The 23,728-nt window shown below is 39.9% G+C and overlaps 1 protein-coding gene across 1 annotated transcript in view; it reads right to left on the bottom strand.

Moving 5' to 3' along the window:
• robo1 (roundabout, axon guidance receptor, homolog 1 (Drosophila)) overlaps nt 1-23,728 on the bottom strand; it is a 233,885-nt gene that overhangs the window by 191,233 nt on the left and 18,924 nt on the right. Inside the window, exon 2 of the mRNA XM_059330821.1 lies at nt 19,650-19,774. Within this exon, the coding sequence (XP_059186804.1) occupies nt 19,650-19,737 (88 nt within the window). The 5' untranslated portion in view covers nt 19,738-19,774. The remainder of the gene's footprint in view (nt 1-19,649; nt 19,775-23,728) is intronic.

Below are 23,728 nucleotides of genomic sequence, written 5' to 3'. Positions count from 1 at the left end.
TATCTGAGAGTATGTATAGCACTTTGACAAAAGGCTCAGTGCTGACCGGCTTCTTGTCATTGAGTATAGAAAGGAAACCTTTAAATGAACCCCATTTGGTGTCTGGAAAAGAGCACGAAGAGGAACAAAAACTTGTGCATATGCGTTACCTGCAGCTCCTCAAGGTTCTTCAGAAATGTAATTCAAAGTGACAAAAGACGATGGATGAAAGATAGAAATATTGGGCTCATTTATTCATCCCACCGGTGGCAATATGCACTTTAAGGCTTTTGCACACAGGGCAAGAAAACTATCAGAATTGTGTCATTAATTTCACTCCGCAGGTAAATAACACTTCATCACAGCTCATAAATAACTTTCTCCTTCAATTCTATAATTCATCTCTCAGGTATAATAAGCGCAGGGGTCTTTCCCCAGAGCGGCAAAGTTGACAAAAACACATGAATGAAAGATTGAAGGGCATAAAAAAATAAGAATTTCTTTGCTTCACAGCTAGAAAGCAACTTAAGAAGTGTTGAGGGAGAGTTTGGTGGTCCTGTTCTCATCACTATGCTTTGCTTACTGCTGTTGCTGCTTGCTGGGTCAGGAAACATGAGCTCAGCACCTTGGCCTCTCCCTCAGACATGCACAGAATGGCCATGTCAGCACACTGCGAGGACAGTTTCTAACCACGGTTCACTTGTTCAGCATGCAAAACGGTTTACCATGCTTCACTGTGCCGCTGTACAGAAATGGAGCATCATTTCATGCTGTACTTTGCAACACACAAAGCCATTGTGGAAAGTCTAACAGTAGAAAAGCTCAGTTCGCTGCGTAGTTTGGTTCTCTCTTACTTCCAATCAGTAACAGGTGAAGATGAGCCACCCTGTGGGTCTCTCGGGCCCACCTCTTCTCAGCGCACTCATCAAACACAGCTCTGATCAAGTGATTAGATGAGTGGTGTATGGGTGGAAGCCTCAGAGAGCCAGGCCACCCTTTCTTCTGCACTTACAACCCAGGGCGGTCAGGACGAAGAGAGAGAGAGGGTGAGGATAAGGCAAAAGATACTTGGAATGACAGTTCACTGACAGAAAGATTAATGACCCAACACACAAAGGTCTGGAGCAGCGCAGCCTTTTGATAAGGCACCCCGGAGCACCTCCGCCACCTGGCCTCAATCCATATAAATCGAAGTCCTGTAGATTCCAGTGGCCAATTAATGAGCGGCCCTGGCAAACGACACTGTCCCTCACACACAGCCCTGTCCCCGCCAGCACTTCATCTAGATAATCTGATACTGTATCACACACAGAAAGAAGAAAAAAGACCTGTCAGAGATTGTGAAGGGCATTTATCTATGGTAATGTGCTGGTTTTTTTTATTTTTTATTTTAGGACGGGTGAGTGGAGTGGAATGTGTGAGTAACTGTGTGTGTGTGCAGGTACGTTGGCGCCACGCAATTTATGAGCAGAGCATAGGTAAGTGGGCAGGTTGAAGGCCTCTCCAGCGCTGTTGTTCATATGGAAATGAGAAGTAATGAAGTCGACACTGTCAACTTCACATCTCTCTGCATTGTCATAGTGATAAAGGGCACTGGAGGTAATTAATTTCAGTCAAAATACTGAACAGAGAATGGCAGGCAAATGATGTCAGAGACACTGAAGAGGCTGCATTGTGCCGTTGTCAAGTTTAATGCCCTCACAAATCTGTCAAAGCGCTCCTAAGATTATACAACAGAAGTCTTTAACCATTAATAACTGTCCATACTGTCCATTAATTTATGCATATACAATAAATAAAAAATGTGGGCATCACAGCCTTGCCAAATCTCTCGGGCCAGATGCAAAAAAACTCGAAGCTGGAGCCGAAGGAGCCAGTAAAAGTGTATTTATGCAGAAAAGGAGTGTATGCATGAGCAGTCGTTGCACCAAATGTGTAATCCCCTGCATACATATTGTTATACATCTCATTACAGTGTACATCTCACTCATCATGCATCTCCGTCATTGTGAAATTATGCACATGTGCAGGAACCAACTCCCACAATCAGCTACAGATGGATGTGGATACACCCACATTAAACCATGTTTGGACATTAACCAGACCCATTCTGTCCTTCATCTGGTGCAGAAACGTCCTTAAACGCCACCAAAGCAGAACACAACTATTATGCATCAGCACGTCATGAGCCACAACAGCCTAGTGATTGATGACACATGAGTAGGGGCAAATTTATCAGCAGATGTGTGTTGTTATTTCATAAATAACTATGATTTGACTGACAACTTCTAACCCTATTAACTTGTGGTTGAATAAAAATAAATCTGAAAGTAAAAGAGGTTTTTATTGCATACATCTATAAATGTTATTATATAGCGCCCATATCTAGACACTGTTGAAATCTCAGATGTGCTAAAAAGACTCCCAATAAATTATTGCTCAAATTCCCTCTTTGCCACACTCTCCTCAGCTCATCCATAAAGCCTGTTTAGAGAAACACATTGCTTTTTCCCAAAGGAGAGGTTCACATACTTCTATTTACATTAACAGTTATCATTGTCTGTAATTGCTCTTCCTTTTCTAGTCATTATGCAATCACAATGTAATTGATGAAGGACAAAAAAGAACCTTTCTGTGCCCCCAAAAAAAAAAATTCAAGCTGTTTTGAGGAGTTAGTCAAAACAAATGGCAAACCTCCAAATTGAGTCTTTTTGTACAAAATCCCCTCTTTGTGTTATTATTTCTCTACCACACAGTCCTGAGAAACACACTTTCGTACTAAAAAGACTATAACTTTGATTTCTAAAGCCCGTCTAAAGAGGGATGAGAATTTAACCTTTAAACATATGAAGCTAATGAAGCTTGTGTCTGTACAGGACCTATGATTTAACAACCACTGGCTTTGACTCGTAGACCAGGTCAGAACTGGTCAGAAATGCTCTAACAGTGGCAATTAACTAACCATCAAATCTATCCAGGCATAAAAAACTGTGACTAATACTAATGTTATACCAATAAAATGGGCGTGAAGGATATATCAATATATCATTTTCAATAGGCGCTGCTCACGGGGCACTGTAACCTTCAAGCTACGCCTTGTGCAGTCGACTCCACAGAGCAGATAAAAGCCAATGCTGAGTACACAGCTGCACTTGTGCACCAAAGCCTGAAGGTGTGACAGACACAGGCAATAAAACTCAGCAAAGAATGGCAAGATGGTAGAGGCAGCTCTGTTCTCTCTCACCCTTACTGTCGACCGAGACATGACATTAATATGAGATGCAGAGAGAGATTGGGGGAGTGCACCCTATGGATTCAAGAGAAAAAGAGTAGAAAAGCTGATATAAGTCACCTGAATGCTGTCGGGGTCCTACAAGCATCATCATCACCAACACTATTAACCCTTTGATGCACAACATGGGTCTAAAGCAGACCTGGGCATTGGGCGGCCACGGGCCACATCCGGCCCGTTGGCTGTCCTTGTCCGGCCCGCGTGAGGTTACCCAGAAATTACAAATAATACAACCGCAGTGCTTTTATTTTGAAGGAAATTTACGTATAACTGAGTTACCTTGTCAAAAACACCTATTGCTTTTTGCATAAAGTCAATAAATTAACAATTAACAATTAACAAGTTAATAAATTCATTGGTCACCTTGTGAATCCACCGTAAGAGCTACGAGGTGGGAAAACAATAACATTAGCATTAGCCCTTGAGCAAACAAGCACTTTTACTATAGTTAAGACAACAAATATAGCCGCTAATATATATATGACAGAAGAAAATAAACTTTACCAAACCTTGTGTCCTGTCAGCCAGCCACTATAGAAGCCTTTTCATACTTTATATCAACTTTATATGAATTACAAAGCACTCGTTATTATTTACCGTTCGTTTTTCATTTAACCGTTCCACTTGTTATTTCCTGTCACTACCTTTCAAAATAAAAGCACCCGTTTCACACTGGACAGCACCTTTTCAAAATAAAAGCATCACAACATTGTAAAACACCTAGAAAATGTACAAACATGAAAAACAAGCTATATAGAACAAAAACACCTATAGAAACCTTGCTAAATGTCATTTGCAGTTGAGTTTAAAATACGTGTTAGTGATTGGAGTATTCACTACTTGTTACTGCTATATTTGATTTACTCCAAATTAACAGTCTTAACATAACATGTACTCTTATCAGTAGCAGCTCAAAACCAAATAATTTACTGTATTTCATAAAGCGGTTAAATTAATACTGAGCAGAATTTAGTTCAGAGTTTTGGTCCGGCCCCCGTAACTTTTGTGGTATTGGTCATGTGGCCCCTTGGGAAAATTAATTAAGTTTTAAGTTTTTATATTCTATATCTTTGCAGTAAAGTAATTTCATCATTCAGTATTGCAGGTTTTCCTCAAATAACTTGTTTTTGATCATCATACATCACAATTTTTTGTTTTCATTTCTTACTTTTTGAATAAAAACCCTTTTTGTATCACTACGCTTCTAATGCACAAGGTCATTTTTGACCCATGTAATAATACAAAAATTATTTTTCTTCGTAAAGTATGAAAGGGAAAATGGATATGATGATCAGTTGTAAAAAAAAAAAAAAGATATTCAAACACACAGCCAGCATGAAATAACATGGGAAATGAATGGACCCATTTTGGAGCCATGTTGTGCATTAGAAGGTGTTTATATGTTATGCATCAAAGGGTTAAGCTGTCTATACAAACAAATGTGTGCTGAATGAACAGCGTGTAGGTACTACAGTGTATATACAGTGAGGGTTTTCCCTTTTCTTGAGTGTTGTAGCGCAGCTGTGTGTGTTTAACCCTCCGTACCCGACCCTGCCATAGGTCTCCTCATCCAGGCAATCACATGACAGAGGCCAACGTCCTCTCAGCATCCTTGAGCGTCTGTGATGGGCACCCAGCCAGTGACTGATCACTGGCTCGTTCCCTCTCGTCAGCACTTTCCCTCATCCAGCTCGTCATCAATGCTTCACGGTAATAAAACCAATGTCATCCTGCTCCTTGTGAAGTTCACATGGAGAGATAAGGGGTAGAAAACCTGCCACTGGCTTTTTTGTTCCAAATTAATTCCCCGCCGTCTTTGTGTACGACATTTTCCTGGGTGGCATTTAGCGCTGACAGGGAGCTAATCTCCTGTTTCCTCGCCTGATTTCAGCCTTCATTAGGAAAATTTGCTGCTTTAAAGTCAATTTCCATTTGACTTTTTATCATCAAGTGTGTGTATATGCGTGTTTCTAAATGGAAATAATTGATCAGGTGAGGTTGTTCGGGAGCAACAGGAGCACCTCTTTCCTTAATTAAAGCTGCATGTGGCTGCCGTAAACATTAGGGAAATGGGGCTGTATATCAGGCTTATTACCTGGACATGATCATCAGTGCGAGGACTTTGTCCGGGGAAATCTCTCGCTGCAGCTAAGAGCACCTGGTGTGTCTAACTCATGTCATCCATGAGAAGAAAGTGTATGCTGTGATGTGTGCATGAGAGTTTAGGGAGAGATAGGAGTCGTGCAGAAGGGCGAACATTAACAGAAGTGATGTGGTAGTGTCTGGCCATAAATCAACTCAGACATTTTCATTTTGAATCCTTTTTGCTTACTTACTATTATATCAAAACATTAAAGTTCCTTAAGTCTAGACAGCAATCGTATCTCCCCATGTCCCCTAACATTTCTTATCCAAATCATTACGTGTGCTGTAGACCGCAGTATGTTGGAACTGGGCTACGAGTGCCTGTAGAGATTATGAGGGTGCAGTTGGGACAACAACATTAAGAAGAGATAAGGGAAACTCATAAAATAGCAGCGTTTCATTTCCTAAAAACACAATAGATGCCAGGGCCGCCTGACGGACTACTATCAGTCGGTCTGTAGAATCATAGCGTGGTTATCGTTTCTGTGAATGGGAAAGGTAGAGCAGCACCATATAGGCAGCTGTGGCTGGAATGCTGATGCTGACATGCAGGGAAACTTTTTGTGCTGTATTGTAAAATGCCGTCTGTTTAGCAAGTTATTCATTCCAATAATGCTGAAAATTAGAAGTAATGACTGTGGTAGTGAAGTTACTCCATCCATCTTTTACAGTTCATCCATATTCTCTCCATGTACCTGACCTTCTGCTTTAGAAGCACTCTGCACATTAATATTTCATACGACAAACACAGATACACATACACATATTTTTCCGGACACCTCAGTGCTGGGAAGTCTCTACAGCGCAGCACATAGTAGAACGATTTAGCTCCCTCCTCAGTGTTTTACAGTGGATTCACACAAACAGACTATAAAAAGTATTTACCCGCCCCTTGGAAGTTTTTACGTTTTATCGTTTAACATCATGAATACAGGCTGATTTAATGTGGCATTTTACACTGTGCACTGATCAAAAGATAGACAGACAGATCTTAGGTTGTAGTTGAGTGGAGCAGTAAACAACTACAGTCATGGAACAAATTATTAGACCACCCTTGTTTTCTTCAATTTATTGTTCATTTGCCTGGTACAACTAAAGGCACATTTGTTTGGATGTCTCCAAGGTTTTCTTGATAATGATTTTGGTTATAATCAAGAAAACCATGGAAAATGGCTAGATATCAGCTCTTAAATTAAACTCTTATGAGCTATTTCTGTTGTTGTCCTTATATTTTTACAAACATATGTACCTTTAGTTGTACCAGGCATTAAAATGTTTGTTTGTTTTTCATTTCATTTTTTTCATGCCTGTATGTGTTGTAGTGTATATAAAGAAGCACAACTGATCTGAGTTAATTTGGGTAAAGTTGAATCTTTTTTCTACTTCGCAAAATCATGAAATCACTGGCCATCTTTTATGTCTTTTTAAGTCTCACTGAAATTAAAAATCGCATTTTCCTTGTTTTAATCCTTGTGTACTTGTGTTAATTATTGAGACTGATGCTTCCTCAAAAACGTCAATATAAGGCATTTTTACATGTAGCAAAATATGACTCACATTTACGTTTTTGGCTGTCCTCTGCAATCTTGCGGACGTAGTAGTAATGATCAACGCTGATGGAGGTGGATGGGTCGAACAAACGGCGGACTTTCACCCGGGAGAACAGGGTTCGTGACCCGTGTGAAAGCAAAAATAAACACCTGTTAACCTAACTTCCATGGCTTCACTTCCCGGCATTTCCGGTACATTTATTTACTATTTAAACTATCTTTTATAACAGCTTACCAGGAAATGTTTTGCCCTAAATCTAGGTCAGTGTTTTCTCGCCCAAATTCACAGAAACTGCAGCCTTTTTTACAACTGCAAACCATACATGTATGTATAATGATGTGTGTGCTATTTTTTTTTTGAACGCTCCGCAGTACCGTGAGCCCCGAAATGATGTTGCTATGGGTGAAAAATGGTCTATTCTGTCGTTTAGGTCGGAAATCTTGTTGTAATTATACATTTATTTCTTAATATATGCCAATTATGTAGAGCATTTTTACATCAAAATTCCTGTCTTTTCATTTCCTGTAAATTGGTTTCAAATGTTTATTGACAGGTGCATTAACAAAAATTAATTCAATCAAATGAGACTTTGGGCGACGAGCTAGTCACACTAGTCATAAAAAACTACACTTTAATGTTTGTAGATAGTATTCATGGTTGTGGTAGCTACTGGAAGCTACAGATGTGCTTTAGGTATGTGTAACAAACCATAATGGCATGAGGTGACTATGACATAGATGCTGGTTGACAGATGCTTCATCAAATCACCTGCAGAGCATTTTTTTAAACTGCCTGCCCTTTTTACAAACAGTTTCCATGACAGCTTCTCAGATGGTTCTGTGTAAAAAACCATCAGCATCAGGTTAGGTCATAGTAGTTAACAGCAATATGGAGAGAGATGTGTGTTCAGATATGAGTGGGCTGAAACACCTTTATTTATAGAATCTGTAGTGACAGTAAGTAACCAACGATTCAAACTACAGAAGAGCAGACGTCCATTCTTCTGAGTGGCTTTGATCGGAATTAGTATGAACGACGACAGGGATCCTCCTTGCTATCTGCAGTGGACACAAGAAGCGTGACAGGCACAACAGTCCTCTGTCATGCTCTGTGTCCTCTGCTTCGTATCCTTAACTCTAAGCCCACCCACTTTTTTAGCAGTCCTATCAAATGTGAAGGATTTGATTTAATTCACTCTTGTAACAAAACAGCACTAGAATATTCAATTTGAGTAGGAAAGACATTAACTTCCATTTCACTGGGACTCTAATAGTAGTCTATAAACCAGCATGTTTTAATGGTTAACATTACAATGAGTGTCTAATGGTGATGTAGCACTCTGGATAAACTAAAACAGAATCACATTTATTTATTTTTTCAGTGGTAGCTGTTAAGTGTTTGGATGCTTGTCTTATTTTATGCATAAAATCTTTACATATTGGACTCTTTCTAACAAAATTTGTGTCATATATGATCAGCCCTGATGGACACTGAAGAAGGCACCTACAGGTCCGACACACTGAGCTAGAATGGCAGTTTTCACTTAGACAGAAGCTAAAAAAAATGACCAAACCCCCTCCTTCCTCCTCTTCTCTTCCTCATCGATTGTCTGCATGTCTGTGCCTCAGTGTCTCATGGCAGCAGAAGCCAAAGTGATGGAGACAAAAGGCGGTTTGGGTATTAATTCAGCCCTCACGTCTTCTTTCAGGGTCCTTTCAGATGCAAAACTCCGGGCTGTGCATTGGGCAGAAGGGGACGCTGACAATTACAGCCTCACATTGAGCCACCGTTGGAGACTGATTGACAAATGAAAGAGCTGAAATAGCTTCCATTTAAAACGGCCACTTGGCAGAATAGGGGGATCATCTCCAATATCTTGTCTCAAATGGGAAAGGGAAAAGATGAGCGTGCATGAGAAATTGAGCTTGCAATTCAGTACTTTACAAAGGCCATTTAGGCTACATGCACAGAATACCCATTGGTATTGCGGAGGCTTTAAAGCTCAAATTCAATGGATCATCAAGATAAAGCACGACTTCTGCAGGGATTTGCATCCAACTGCTCTTTCCCCTGAATCTAAAAACTTTTCATGCTGTGCTAACTAATCCACTCCCCTGTACACCCACAGATGAGCATAAATGAGGGCTGCACACAAACATACACTGATTAAACGAGATTGCCTTGGTCATAAAGCGACAATCCACAAATATGTCTGGAAATCTCTGTGTGTGATTTCTAGGGAGACAAACAGAGATGTTCATTGTCCTGCCAAGCAAGCAGACACATAGATTTCCAATCACTGATGCTGCTCAATTTGTCTGCTGCTCCCTCAGTGTACCAAATCTACACAGCTGAGTACAGCATCCAAATCGACAGTTTGTGGAGACGGATGCCTGTTGAGCGCCTCATCATGTGTTAAAGCAGAACAACATGGCTCCCGTGTGTGTGAAAATTGACAATGTTTTCTTGCTCAGACTAACTGTGTACGATTTTACTGCCTCTTTAAACTTCAATTTCCAGTTGGAATATGACTGAATAAAAGTGGGCTAGACCCAGAGGAGTAAAACAACAAAGATATGCAGAGTGGTGTTTTAGTTACATAAACATTTCTTGAAGGCATGTGTGGTGGAGGCAGAAATAAAATTACTATTCAAGTTAAACCTCAATTGGGGGAGTCAAAGAACCGGGAAAGGAATAACCGTTAAGACAATTACTACTATTTTATTGTGTTTATAGGGTGAGTTATTGTTGCTTTTGGGGTTTGCGGACTGGAAATGTACTTTCAGGTTGTGTAGCCTGAAGAGTAGCCCATGCAATCTGGAAGCAAGAAACCTCCAAAGTGATCTGGCAAAATTTTCACAAAATCAACAATCTTAAGTGGAAAAACTAAATCTGAAATGTATTCATCAACATATGAGAAATAAAGGTGAGTATAGGGAGAAAGAGTCAGTGGTGTGTGCATGAGGTGCAGGTAGCCAGAGTAGACACAACACAGGTATAAATAACAAGTACTTGTCTGAGCACACAAACAGCTGCAGGGGACTGCTGCGTGCTGCAGTAGGAGCACAAACAGGTTCTTTAATGGAGAGAGGGATGTGAGGAGAAATTCATTTGTGGGATGACACTCTCCCGCAGCCCCACAGCACAAACCCCGTGAGAGAGATGCTGTGGCTCGGTGCATGTGTGTGTATGAGAGGGGGGGTGGGTGTGGGGCAGACTGAGGAACGGGGTGAAACGATGCAGAGGTGCCCATGTCATGTCTCTATGGAAATCAGTAAACTCTGCAGCATGCACAGCACACCATATCACACATGCATACATGTGTACACACACACACACACACACACACACACACACACACACACACACACAGAGGGAAGGAAGAGGTATGAAGAAGTTGCATGCAGGAAAAATGGGCAGTCAATTCAGTTATTGTATTATCTGCTCCCATAATGCTTTATATTTGATATCAATACAATGATGGAAATCAAGTTAATTGTGATTTCTTTGTCACGTTCCAAAAAAAAGTTATCAATAAACCACTCCGTGTTATATTGTATAAATATTTAATAGGAAAAATTCATATTTCAGCTTGAAGGAAGTTCTAAATTAAATTATGAAATGCCTGAGAGGTTGGAGATGCATGTGTAGGTGGTAATGACTGCTAAATTAGTCAGCATTTTTTTGTGATGACATTACAGCTTCAGCCAATTCTGTTGATCGTGCTTAAACTGTCAACATGCACTTGTGGGCTCAAAGCATCTGATATTATCAAACTTTTTTCAGTCTAATTAGAGCTCACCTTGATGTCAAGAGTGAAGTTTTTTGGTCCCAGACAGGAAGTGTGACCTTCCCTTAATCTCGCCTTTCCCTCGGACTAACTCTGTTATAGATTTAACAGCAGTGAGCTGAGGTTCAAGGTGAAGTCACACTGGATAAATGTGAATCTGTAGCCGAAGGTGTGGAATAAAGAAAATAGCACACTCAAGTTAAGGACATCAGATTTAAAGCCTGAGAGCAAAATATGAAAGAAAAAAAGAAGCTGTCTGTGTACAAAGACCCCCCCTGACACACACAAACACACACCTCCATGACAAAAAGAGAATAGGACAGAAAATAAAAAGGAGGTGAATAATAATAAAACAAATGCCCAAACCTCCTGGAGCAGATTTTTCATCATTAAATGATGGCCTGAGGGCGGAGGGAGTGTGATGAGGAAACACTGGCTTGTGCCTGCTCTGTAATTAAATGGTGGCCGGATGAAGTGAGAGGCAGGGAGATGATAAGCACCGGGCTCTGTGCCCCAGGACACAGGAATATTGTCAGATGCTTTAAACAATATGCTTATCTGTGAGCAAAGTCACTTTTTTTTTTTTTTTTTGCAAAAACAAAGACGATAGACAGATAGCAATGTTTCCTAAAGGAATCACTGCAGCCTCTCGCTAAAAAATAAATGCCAAAACTAATTTAAAGGATGTGTTTGTTTACTTTAAAAAACATCACAACAGCACAACACAGATAAAAAAAAATCTGAAATGAAAAGAAATTACGTAGACTACATAAAATGTACATCAAAGAAAAGCAGATTTAAAGGTAAGACATTCATTATATTTCTCAAAGAGATGTGTAAGGAAAGTGTTTTACATATTAAAAACAGAAATGGAAACTGCATGTCTCTGTGTGGTTTTTGAAAGTATGTAAAACCGTGAGGTTAACATCACACTTTATATCAACTCCAATAATCAACCAATATTACAATATTCTTAGTATTTATAAGACCACAGCCATGGCACATTATGTGAATACAGGTTGTATGGAAACATTCATTCATTCATTTATTCTTAACTGATTATCCGCATTCGGGTCGCGGGGGTTGGAGCCGATCCCAGCTGACATTGGGTGAGAGGCGGGGTACACCCTGGACAGGTCTCCAGACTATCACAGGGCTGACACATAGAGACAAACAAGCACGATCTCATTCACTCCTACAGGCAATTTAGAGTTACCAATTAAATTAAGGTACATGTTTTTGACTGTGGGAGGAAGCCGGAGGACCCGGAGAGAACCCACGCTGACACAGGGAGAACATGCAAATTCCACACAGAAGAGCCAGAGAGTATGAACCACTACACATACACATTTCTGATGATTCTCATTTCATGCTTAGCTACGAACCATCCAGAACTCTCAGGTCATCAGGGACTGGTCTGCTCTGTGTTTCCAGAGTCAGAACTAAACATGGAGAGGCAGCGCTCAGTTTTTATGCTCCACATTTCTGGAACAAACTCCCAGAAAACTGCAGATCTGCTGCAACTCTCAACTCTTTTAAATCAAGACTAAAGACTTTTCTGTTTGCCACTGATTTATAGATTCCTCTTTTAGAGATACCGCTTTTTCCTAAGAGGGTGAAGCCGGGTGTGCCGGGTAGATTTAGGGACTCCTCTTGTTTAGCGTTATTAGTAGAGAATTTGATATCTGAAAAATATATATTTTATCAACTCGCTTTCAATTTTAAAATGTTATATTTGAATGTACTTTTATATTGTTACTAAATACTTTATCTGCTCATTTTTAGTCTTAAATTTTTATATTTGAATGTATTTGAATTAAGTATTTGGTAATTTTTCTATCTTTCAAAACGTATACTCTTAATGTAAGGATAAACAAGAGTAGCTAACAGTCCACAGCCATTCTTGCATGGCTGATGTTTAGCAGGTATAACGCGTACCATGTTCATATTCTTAGCTTGTTAGCATGCTAACATTTGCTAATTAGTTCTCAATACAAAGTACAGCTATTATTTTGTTTTTTCACATGTATCTGTGTTTATATAGGGATATCTGTTTATAGAGATGGGTCTTCTCTCAACTCCAACTACATTCTCGCTTCTCAAGTTGCTAATCAGACCGTGAACAATGATTGGCACATGGGAAAATAACTCTCAGTGCAATTATCAGTTATCTGGATATTCACAGGCTACAGGAATAGTGACTGTTTTCCCCAGAGGCTAGATCATCATCAGACTGACAGCCAGTTGGTTAAAATTTTGCCAAATGTTATGATAATGCATAATGAAATTACAAAATGTACTTAACACTACGAATGTCAACCTCATGGCCTTAGATCCATGCTACCAGTGATGCTTAGAAGTCATAGAAGTCCCATGAACTATATCTCACTGAATAAAAAGAACAACAACCAGTTTGAGCAGGAAGTAAGTCCTTTAGATGGTGGGGATGATTGGTCCTGCTTCAAATCTTTAGTGTGCACACCAGTTTCCAGTGCACACACAGCCCACATTCAGTCACGAAGAAGCACTAGAGACTTCCTGACATTTGATTCAAGCCTTGTCCGCAAACGCCCCAATAATGACTTTAGTTCCAGAGTAAACAATTTCATCAACACGCCTTGTTTTGATTCCATTAAACACAAAAGCAAACATTTTGCTCCCTGAACACAAATACCGCCATATATCATACTTAATGGTGTTGAAACAGATTAAACCACACACGACAAACTGCACAGTCTTGAATGCGCAATAGAAGAAAAAGGTTATAGTGTAGAAAAAGAAAGATAATGCATGGAGTGACAACTGGGATAAGCACATGTCCTATTCCAACTGACAAGACTGAGATTGGTTTGCTTTGAGAAATCAGTATGGACAGAGAAAAGGCCTAGTGTAGGCTTTTTTGACAAAGCTTTTTAATATGTCTTAATGGAATGAACAGTGTCACTAAATTGTATCGCTCTCCAAAAAAAACATTCTGTCACAAGAATTTCATTATATGAAATGCCAAGCCGTCATCCTTTTCCTTCTTCAATAATGGCACAATCTCCCCTGAGAGAGACGAATAAAACACAGTGGTGAAATGTGGATTTTTCACCTAAATACAATTACAGAGCATTTTGCAAAGTGCTGTATAAAGCAATCAGGAATCACTCTTGAAAGTTGGCAAGGAGAGAAAAATACTTTGTTTTTAATGTCTGGATATTTTATTTTGACTTTTTCATTGGTAAAAAGCTTTTGTCTGCCCTTTGCCAAGCAAAGATTGTTGTATCGCTGCCAGTCAGGCTTCGAATTCTCTCGATGGGGATTGAAGATGAGTACAGTCATCCCTGAAAAATGGCTGTGACTCCACGGACTCGTACGACTGATGCCAAAGCAGACTGCTTCATTTTTCTGGCTTTAGCTTCAAATTAGATCAGACATCAGAAACGACCTTCAGATATCAGCAAAGCCAATATGCTGACTAGGATGCATCCGAGAAAAAGGCCAGTGATCGAGATTTATGGAGTGGGGCTACGCTGTGTGTCAAGAGTGATACGTGTCTCATCAACGGTGAAATGAAATGTCAAATTAGTTTGTGTGAGGGCGTGTGTTTTAGCTCGTCTGCAAGAACGCTCTAATGGCTGTTTGTACACAAGACTGGAAGACAAAGAGACAAAGAATTTAGCGTCAAATGAGACCCAAAGTGAGAGAATGAAAGGAGAGCGTGAGTGTCAAATAGGGTGCTTATAGTGCAGAACACTAATAAGGAGAGCGTCAGCAGGATGGCGGCAGCAGATCCATTCTCCTCCGGGCTCCATCTTGGCAGTACCTGTTATAAACTTCCTCTGCCGTCTTGCACAATTGGTTCTGTAATTTAAAAAGGTCAGCATGGCTCTTGTGTAATTCAATACTCTCATGGTGCCGTATTAACCACATATTTAATCACCCGCAGGGCGGTGTGCAAGCTGAATACTGAATGTAAAGGGAAGAGGTAGAACCCACAGCGCTCCCACCTGATATATGTGACTCACAGTATGTAGGAGGAGAAACACTTTATCCATGAGTGCAGCTCTGTGCTTCCATTTTAGTTGAATGTAACATCTGGAAAACTGAATGCTTTCAGTCAGGGATTGATCTGCGAACACGGCGTAAAATAAAATTAGATTGTGCAGGGAAAATAGGTGTTGTTTTAAGTTGTTTGCAAGAAGGAAGTAGGATGAGTAAATTTAATTTGTCTGAGCTGCACTGTGGATGTCAAAGATGCAATATCTTTTGTTATGTGGAGTACGGTTGTCTATAGGCAATCAAATTAAAGGGCAGGTCCACCAATAAAAAAAAAACATCAGCAGTATAAAGTAAACTAAATTCTGACATAGAGAGCCATCAATATTAACGTTTCATACAGCAACCTTGTGCCATAAAAGACAAAATCTTTAAAGTCCACAAACACTATTGAGATAAATAACAGTATTAAATCCACAACACAGGAGAAATAAAACCACAAAATCCTTCATGCTAAGCAGAAATTTTAAGGTTGAACTGAACATAAAAAATGTTTATGTCACTGCATCTACTCCCCCCCCAACCGAGGCACCTGTTGAACTGAGGCTGGCTGAGCATTATAGGAAATTCATGCCATTTCACTTGAGAAACTGATCGTCAAGTGATTGCAGTGAGCAGAGAGCCACTTAATAATCTTTAAATAGAAGTCTCATACATGCCGGTCAATAAACTGTACATATGGCATGTTGAGCTGAGCAGATGACTCTAGTTGAGGATGCAGCATGAAGTGACGCCAAAGAAGAAAGATAAGTTAATGTGATTTCTTGTAGATATTGAAGAAACAGCAGCTACTTTACCAGTATATCCCTCAAAAAAATAACAGCATAGTTGGAGGTTCTGGTATGCTGTGCAAAATTGTCCACAAATGGAAGGTTGTGACAAAGAGTGATGGTTTGCATATTGCCTGTAAATATATCCGCCAATCAGCTCATGTTTTCAGCTTGGTTTCTTTGTCTTTTTGTCACCAGAATTATTGTAAAAAATAACTACTAGCCCAGTTATCATGAAACTTGGTGGAAGAATGAAGGAAGAACCAATGATGATTTTGAGCAGGTCCACGATACAATAATTATTTTTCACTTTAGTTAACATTGCGAGATTCATGTTGCATTAGCATGGTGTTTGAATAACCGCAAAATTGAATTCCCTAATGAGGAAACTCATCAGAATAGACCCTCAGTTTGGAACTACAACTCAGAAAGTCTGCAAACATTTGGGTATGCATTTCATGGTTCACCTGATTTGTTTTCTTTGTTCTTCTTTGTCACTCAAATACTGGAAACAGCTGTAAACATGTTGTTTAAACACTGAGCAATAAACTACAACACATCTTCTTCGTAGCATATATGTTGTTGTCACATTACAACTTAAAGCTAATCAACACACTGAAGTCCAATGTCCTTTTCGAAGTCTTGAAATATGGCCATGTCAGGTAAGTGCTCCAGAGGGGTTTCAGTTTTTGTGGATCCTTGTTTGCTTTCATGCTTATATATGGCACAACCAGACTGGTCTCCCCTCACAAGTGCCAATATAAGACGCTTGTACATGCAGCAAATATGACTCACATTTCCATTTCCAACTGTCTTTCACTGGCATCTTGCAGACATAGTAGAGTTTAAATGGCTCTCGGGGAGGGAGGGAGGGCAGAGAGGTGGATGGTTGAACAAACGGCAGACTTTCAACTGCCAACTTCCGTGGCTCATGTCACCCTCGTTACTACTTTACTTCCGGCATTTACCTATTATCTGTCTTTCATAAAGCCTTACCAGCAAGTTTTTTGCCCTAAACCTAGGACAGTGGTTTTGTAGCCTAAATTCACAGAATGAAATAAAAATAAATGAAACCGTGAACTGTACACGTATGTATAATGACGTGTGTGCTTTCTTATCTATCATAAGTGTCATTATGGACAGTATGAACAAACGGTCTCTTCTGTTCTGTTCTGTTTTGTTCTGTTTAGGTTGGAGATCTTGTTGCCACAAATGGACATCTTGTAGTTATCAGCATGAATCACTGAATACTGAACAACTCTGCAAAACCTTCTATGACAATGTTTTCAGAATTAATGCTTTTTTTACAGTATATGCATGGCAACTATTCTATTCTATTCTATTAAGGTTAGAGAAGCATTGAAAATAAACTGTGGTTAAGGTGCAGTCAGGGTTGGTATTTAAGTATAAGGTGCTAAATTGTCCAATATGAAATCATAAGCATACTTCACTAAATCTTCCCACAACCTGAAACTTTTCCACAGTGAGACGGTGTACACAGGATGCCGGCTCATTACACCTGAATGTGAAAAGCTTAACAAAGTAGCTCAGGGAACCCAGAGGATGAAAACACCTTTTAACAAAGAGAACGGGGAGTCATTGTTTTTGGGAGGTGCCGGTATTTACTTTAAGGCGAGGAATTAAAAAGAGCTGTCAGTCAGAAAGAAAGCAAAGAAATGAAATCAAAGTGCCTTGACATTTCTCTCACTGAGAGACAATGGAGGGGAAGATGCGGGGTCCTTGCGGGATTCGACTCTCCTGCATCTAGATATTTATGACAATTTCTTTACCATGCTGACATATTTGCAGCAAGTACAATCTATGACTCAGATCTGACATCCCTCTCTAGTTTGGGTGAATTGTCACTGAAGCTCAACGCCTTGCTCGAGGCATCGAGTGCCTTACATAAGAAAGAATATCTATTTTCAAATCTTTGTTCCCAACTCCAATACACTTAGATACGTCATTGTGCACTTAGAATTCTTGTGGGTATCACCTTGTATCTTTACAACTCTAACTAGAGCAGAATATGAGTGAAGGGACATACAGATCAGAAAAGCCCTTGGTTAGAGCACTCCGATGCCATAAGAGTGTTTAGCAGAATTCACCACAAGTTGAATTCAAGCCTAAAACACCTCTCAGAAATCCTACTCTGAGGCTGTGATTGAAAGCATTTTTGCCAAGGTAGTGATCCCTCACCTGTGCTCACATGCTCACACACACACACATATATACCATTAAATCAGAGTACAGGGAGCCACACACTGCCCTCTGCTTGACAAGTAAATTGCTTCCGAGATCGTGTTGCCGAAAGAAACTACGGAGAGAAAGAAGATGGTGTCATGGACATGCTGAAAGAAAATGAATGAAAGGTGAAAGGCAATTGAAAGAAGCGAAGGAGCCAGAGTAAGTAGATAACGGAAAGCAGTGAGTGTGAAATGCTCCGCTAAGCAGGACTGCATGGACCTGTCGTCCACTGTGATGAGAACTGGGTGGAAGAGAAGAGGAATCAACACGATGTGACTGAGATGACTGTCAAGTGTGGTCACAAGAAAACTCTATAGGTGACTCTCTTCTCTCTGACAGGAAGACGTTTCAATAACATGACTCGGGCCTTAAACGAAAGACACGAAGAAAACTTCTTGAAACACTTTTCTTCAAAGGTCTAACTGAGATATGTAATAACAAGCCCATCTAAATTGTCCAACAAAAAATTGAGCTAAGTACAAAGCAAGGAACTGTGTGGATTAATCAGAGATATAAGATAGTTTGAGATGTATTTTTATCTGGCAATGGACAACTAAAAGGTGAAAACACCTTGTCACATAAATAGCAAAACCTGGTGCAATTAAAATCTAAAACTGTCAGTGGAATTTCATCAACCCAAAAAGCACAACACTATAATCAAGATCCACATGTCACATTGTCCATGTGTATCTTTCCTGTTTATATTTTTGTGTCTGTAAATTGTCACATTCATTGTAGTGGAAATGTGCAAATGGACCAGGAAATAAAACAAAAAAAACACTGAATAAAGCAGTTTATCCATCTAACCCAGAGTGCTTCAGTATTACTCAAGGTGTCTGTCACTAGATACCATATCACTTCAAGACTGTTCAGGTTAGGAAGCTACCAAAGAGTTCAACATCTGCAGCACCAGAAACAGACGATAAGACCATAACCAACATGAAGGATGAAGTTGTAGCAATATTCACAAGATAATTAATGCATTTCTAATTATGATTTTATCATTAGGTAGCAGAAGGGATGTTCATGTAAAGCAGCACTCGCTTTTACATAAATTCTAATGATTCTACGCATCCTTCACATCTTTGCGTCACATTAACAACCACGATTGAGGAAAAATGTTAAAGAGAGACATTATTTTACCATATTCAGATTTTGTAACCTAATAGAAAGTTATTACAGTTGATAAATCAGGATTGTGCATACAATTCTGGGAGAGAAGGATGAGCTTGCTTATAGAGTTGAGTACGTACCACCTCAACACTGTTTATGTATATGATATTACCTGTATAGTATCAACCAAAACCAGACAAAAGCTCAAACAAGAGGGTAGAGACTATAGGTACAGTTAAAACAGACATGACTGCTGTCAGTGCAGCTTCTTTAAATCTGAAATATTTTACTAAGTGCTCCATTCACTCTATTTCTATATATTTTTATCGGTATAGCCTGGAGCCTTTCTCAGTATAAACCCAATGCATGCTGAGATACAACAGGTACGTATCTTCTCGCCAATCAGAAAGCTTTGGAACTTAAAAAATGCTTACATGTGTCCTGAGACAGGTGAGAAGAAAACCCATTGTTCAAGATTTTAAAAGACTACATATAAATTCAGGTGTGTACTAAGATCAGTGCCAAACGACTGATGTAGCTTCTCAAAATTCAAGGTTTAGTTACATGGTGATAATAAATCATTAAAGCTAGGGCAAAGGTGTCAAGCTCATAATAGTCAGACAATCTTACAGACTGACAGACACATGACATGATGATGGAGCCATACAATGGAGTCTTCGTCACGGATGAGGCAGATGCAGAGAAATATGATATGTCTTACCTGGGACTGAGGGAACTTCTTGGCCCTGGGCCAGTCTGAGCAGAACCATTATGAGGAGGGGCGTGGCCCCTAACCACATACCACGCATTGTGATGCTCACTGTCCTGGCATCACTAGGCGTCAATCTGCGGAGAGACATAAACAGAAAGCAGTCAAAGACCGGTCGTGCTACGGAGCTATCCCTCTCTTCACTGCGCTGAAAATAGAAAAATGGATATTCAATTTATTGTGCAAATTACAATAAATGCCAGAGTGCAGGAGAAAACAACAATTATTGCAACAGCATGACCGTAATACATAAAACAACCCATTTCTAATGACATTTTAAAGCATTAGTGAATACAAAGCAGCTTTCATGACAAGCGATAAACAAGGTAAAGGAACTCAATAGGGAATTGAGTTCCTTTACGTTGTAATAGTCGAGCGGTTGCATCCATAATTTATAATCCTGAGAGAGTTAGTCTTCGAATGTTGAGAAGATTGCAAATCGACTTTCTCTGTTGCTAAACTCTTACTCAGTATCTCCTTTTGTACACACACAACAAATGCCTTTGTGTCATATTGATTTCAGACAGGTGAGACAAAAGTGTTAGAGTTTAGTGGTGTGTGCGAGACAAAGCCTGTGCACTGACATCACCTGCACATCGTGACAGGGACCGTCTGTGGCATGGAAATAAATCGGAGGATTCTCCGGATCAGCCATCTGTGGAACAACCTGTTCACCCTTGTTTGATTACATCCAGCAGGCCAGGCAGCCTCGGCTGCTCCGTCTCCAGGTCTTTCTCTGTATCTCTCACCCTCTTTCACACTTCCCTCTCTGCACTGCTATGCACTATGATTTTCTCTTCCCAGCCCCTTTTTTCCAGGCATGACATATTCCATGAATTGGATATGCTTCAAGTAAAATATGATGGACTTGCTTTATCATAAATTTTCAAGATGCTACAGTAGTGAGTCCCTTCAATGCATCTTTTGAGATGATTAAAAGCGTTAAACATCACCTTCCCACAGTTAGAAGGTGGATATACTGTACGTAAAAGAAGGAGCTACCAATGCTCATGTGTTAAATACCTCTTTAATAAGTCCATGTCCATTTAATTCATGCAACACCAAATGGACAATTTGCCACTTCTTACTTGCAGCTCCTTCTTTTTATGCCATCCTTTTCTTCTCGTCTCTCTCTTGCTCTCATTTCTGTAATAGGTTCGCAGAAGAAAGAAGGCACAAGCACACCAATTTGCTCTTATAGCCTTTTTCTCCAATCTTATCTTCGGGTACTCAGTGAACACTTTTGCACCCCTTTATATGCATTTCCTGTTCTCAGAATTAGAAGAGCCTGTGAAAAGCCCGTCTATCAGATCTCAACCATGGGGAGCTCATTGTTGGAGTGTGTGTTATCATCACTTCTCATTCCTCCAGTGTCACAGCAGGGCCAGAGAATTATGTGTTGTATTTGCGCAATTGCTTCATTTGCATGTGATGATTCCTGGCTAAATGTCCGATAAAGAAGTCCCCGTGGTTAGACTGAGAGATTACAGCGCTTTCACTCTGCCTCGCCACCTGAACCAGTAGCACGCCAGTATCCTGGAGGAGCTGCAGACTAGGTTTCCCCATTTTTCTCGATAATTGTGTCAGATAAACACTGCATCGTCTTCTCACAGGCAATCTGATAAATACCCAATTACCAGTCAGGAGACGGCTGTGACAAGTGGTCGCCAGGGGTCTTTGGTTTGGGAATGCGGGATACACGGCGCTGAGATGGACTCCACGACCCAGAAGCAAGCGGTGGGGAGCTGGACTCGTAATTCAACTCATCACCCCGTTCCATTTGATTAATGAATGGACGGATTAGAGATAAAGGAAGATTTATTTGAGCCCTCCTCTCTTGGAACCACAAACACGTATGTGAAGATGCATCACAGTCCAATCAATGACGGTTCCTCTGTACTCATTATTAATCCCGCTTCCATCAAAAGGAAATGAGCATGTTTTACAAGGCTTGTTTCAGTGGCTTCCTCCGCATTCACTACCAATTCAGTCTGAGAGGAATGAAAAGCCCTTATTGTCTCTCTTCATCTGACTCAATGACTGCTGAATGGATTGAAGCCAATTAATCAGGCAGTGACAAGAAGCACTGCTGGCTCAGTGACCAACTCCCACAAAAGACAGGAACCATCAGCAGAACAGTCACTGCCCACAAATTGATTTTCGAATGCCTGCTAAACCAAGGCGATGTCATTCAAAACCTGCGGTTTCTCATTGTGACACTTCTACAAGACCCAAGCACTTAAACTCAACAGAGATCAGACAATTGTGGATAACACTGTGGCTATGGATGAACAAATGCATAACTTTTCCCATTCATCTCACATGACAGAAAGTTCCCTGATGCACTAATGAGATGAAATGTGCAGTATCCTTGAACCCGAGCAAAACGCAGGTGAAATGTAAAAGGAGCGGGGAACTTAAGGGAAGCTAGTTGGAGAACTCTGAGAATAAGAATGAACTTCACATTACCTCTGACTGGGACCTCTACTCCTGACTGCTTAATCTGTTTCTCTTTCATCTTCTGCTTTTGTGCAGCTGAGTCGCACTGCACATTCTTACACTGACAGACCAGAGGTGAGACACAGGGGGTAGCAGAAAGTATTGGGATGCAGTAAAGTCGATGAGAAAACAAATATACTAATAGCACAAATAGAGTCAAATGTATTCACACCAAGAGGCCACTTTATTAGGTACGCCTGTGCCGATTAAAGCTGCTTTCAGATGATAAGAAATGTCTCTACGCTTTATGCAATGTAGGGAACAGAGCAGCAGAGGCAAAGAGCTGCACAGTTCATCAAAAAGTCACCACATAACCAAAGAAGCTGACTCTAGTGTGTTTTTGGGGGTTTAGCCAAGTCCGTAACTATATATGCCTGTTTACAAACCTGGTAGCCCCATCTGACTGCTGACGTTTTGCCAGACATGACCCTCTCGGGCAAGATCTTGGTATGGTTTTAATGTTCAAATAATATGAACTTTCAGTGCAGTGCTCAGTGGTAAATTTGATTTGGGCCTAGTTGGGCACCACCACTCTCCCCATAGGAAAGCAATGGGTAACACTTTACAATAGCCATCTAAGTTATGTTTATAGATGGTTAATAAACCAAATATTAACCAAGTACTACAATTAGGTCTACATATTTAATCTTTAAAGATGTTTTACAACCATTTTCTTAAAGCTATAAAAATAATTTGGAAATCATTAACCATTACTTAAAATAGTGTTTAAATGTTATGAGTGCAAATATAAACCATTAATAAATAGTCCATTAATAAATATTATTAATTAGAATTTAATAGTTTGTTAATGGCAACGTAACTATTAACTTACATTAATAAACTATCCATTTGCCATTTATAAATGATGATTTAACATTAATAAACTACCTATTTACCATTTATAAATGATGGTTATTGTAAAGTGTTACCAAACAATGCAGCATATCACCACTGATGATCACGTGTTTTGATGAAATCCAATCCAGCTGTTGTGCCATAAAGTCAACTTTTATAATGCCCACCATGTTAGTGGTCAGTGGTGGTGCTGGAGTATAATTTATTCAGATGTAGTTCTGATATTCTGTATGTTAATAAGGAGGACAAAATATAGAAACACCTCTTAATGTAATGTGGTCCACTACAACACCGCCTTTAGCTACAAACTCAATAAACTGACAAAAACTGAACATTATAAACTTGCTGTTGTATTGAATTGAAAGCTTGTTTATGTGTACCTTACAAATTGGCTGCTAAATGTATGATACAATGTGGCGTGAATAGAACATATCCCTTTGCAACCGTGAACGTTCGAAAATGATGTGTAGGAGTGGGGAGTGAAAAACAGATCAATACATGTCTGTTTCTTTTCCATCTAATTTTGTTTTCTAGTCACATTTTCTCAGAGACGTCATGTGGTGAAGTTAGATGAGTTCAATCAGACTCATATTAGCCAAACCTCAAATGAGACAGCAGCAGTGAGAGTTAGGTAGTTTAATTGTAAAACATTCTGCTTGTGTTTCTCCCAACAGTGT

Source organism: Centropristis striata, chromosome 4, assembly GCF_030273125.1.
Source record: "Centropristis striata isolate RG_2023a ecotype Rhode Island chromosome 4, C.striata_1.0, whole genome shotgun sequence".
Lineage (NCBI taxonomy): Eukaryota > Metazoa > Chordata > Actinopteri > Perciformes > Serranidae > Centropristis > Centropristis striata.
Note: the sequence above shows the minus strand (reverse complement) of the source record. Positions and strands in the feature narration are given on the sequence as shown.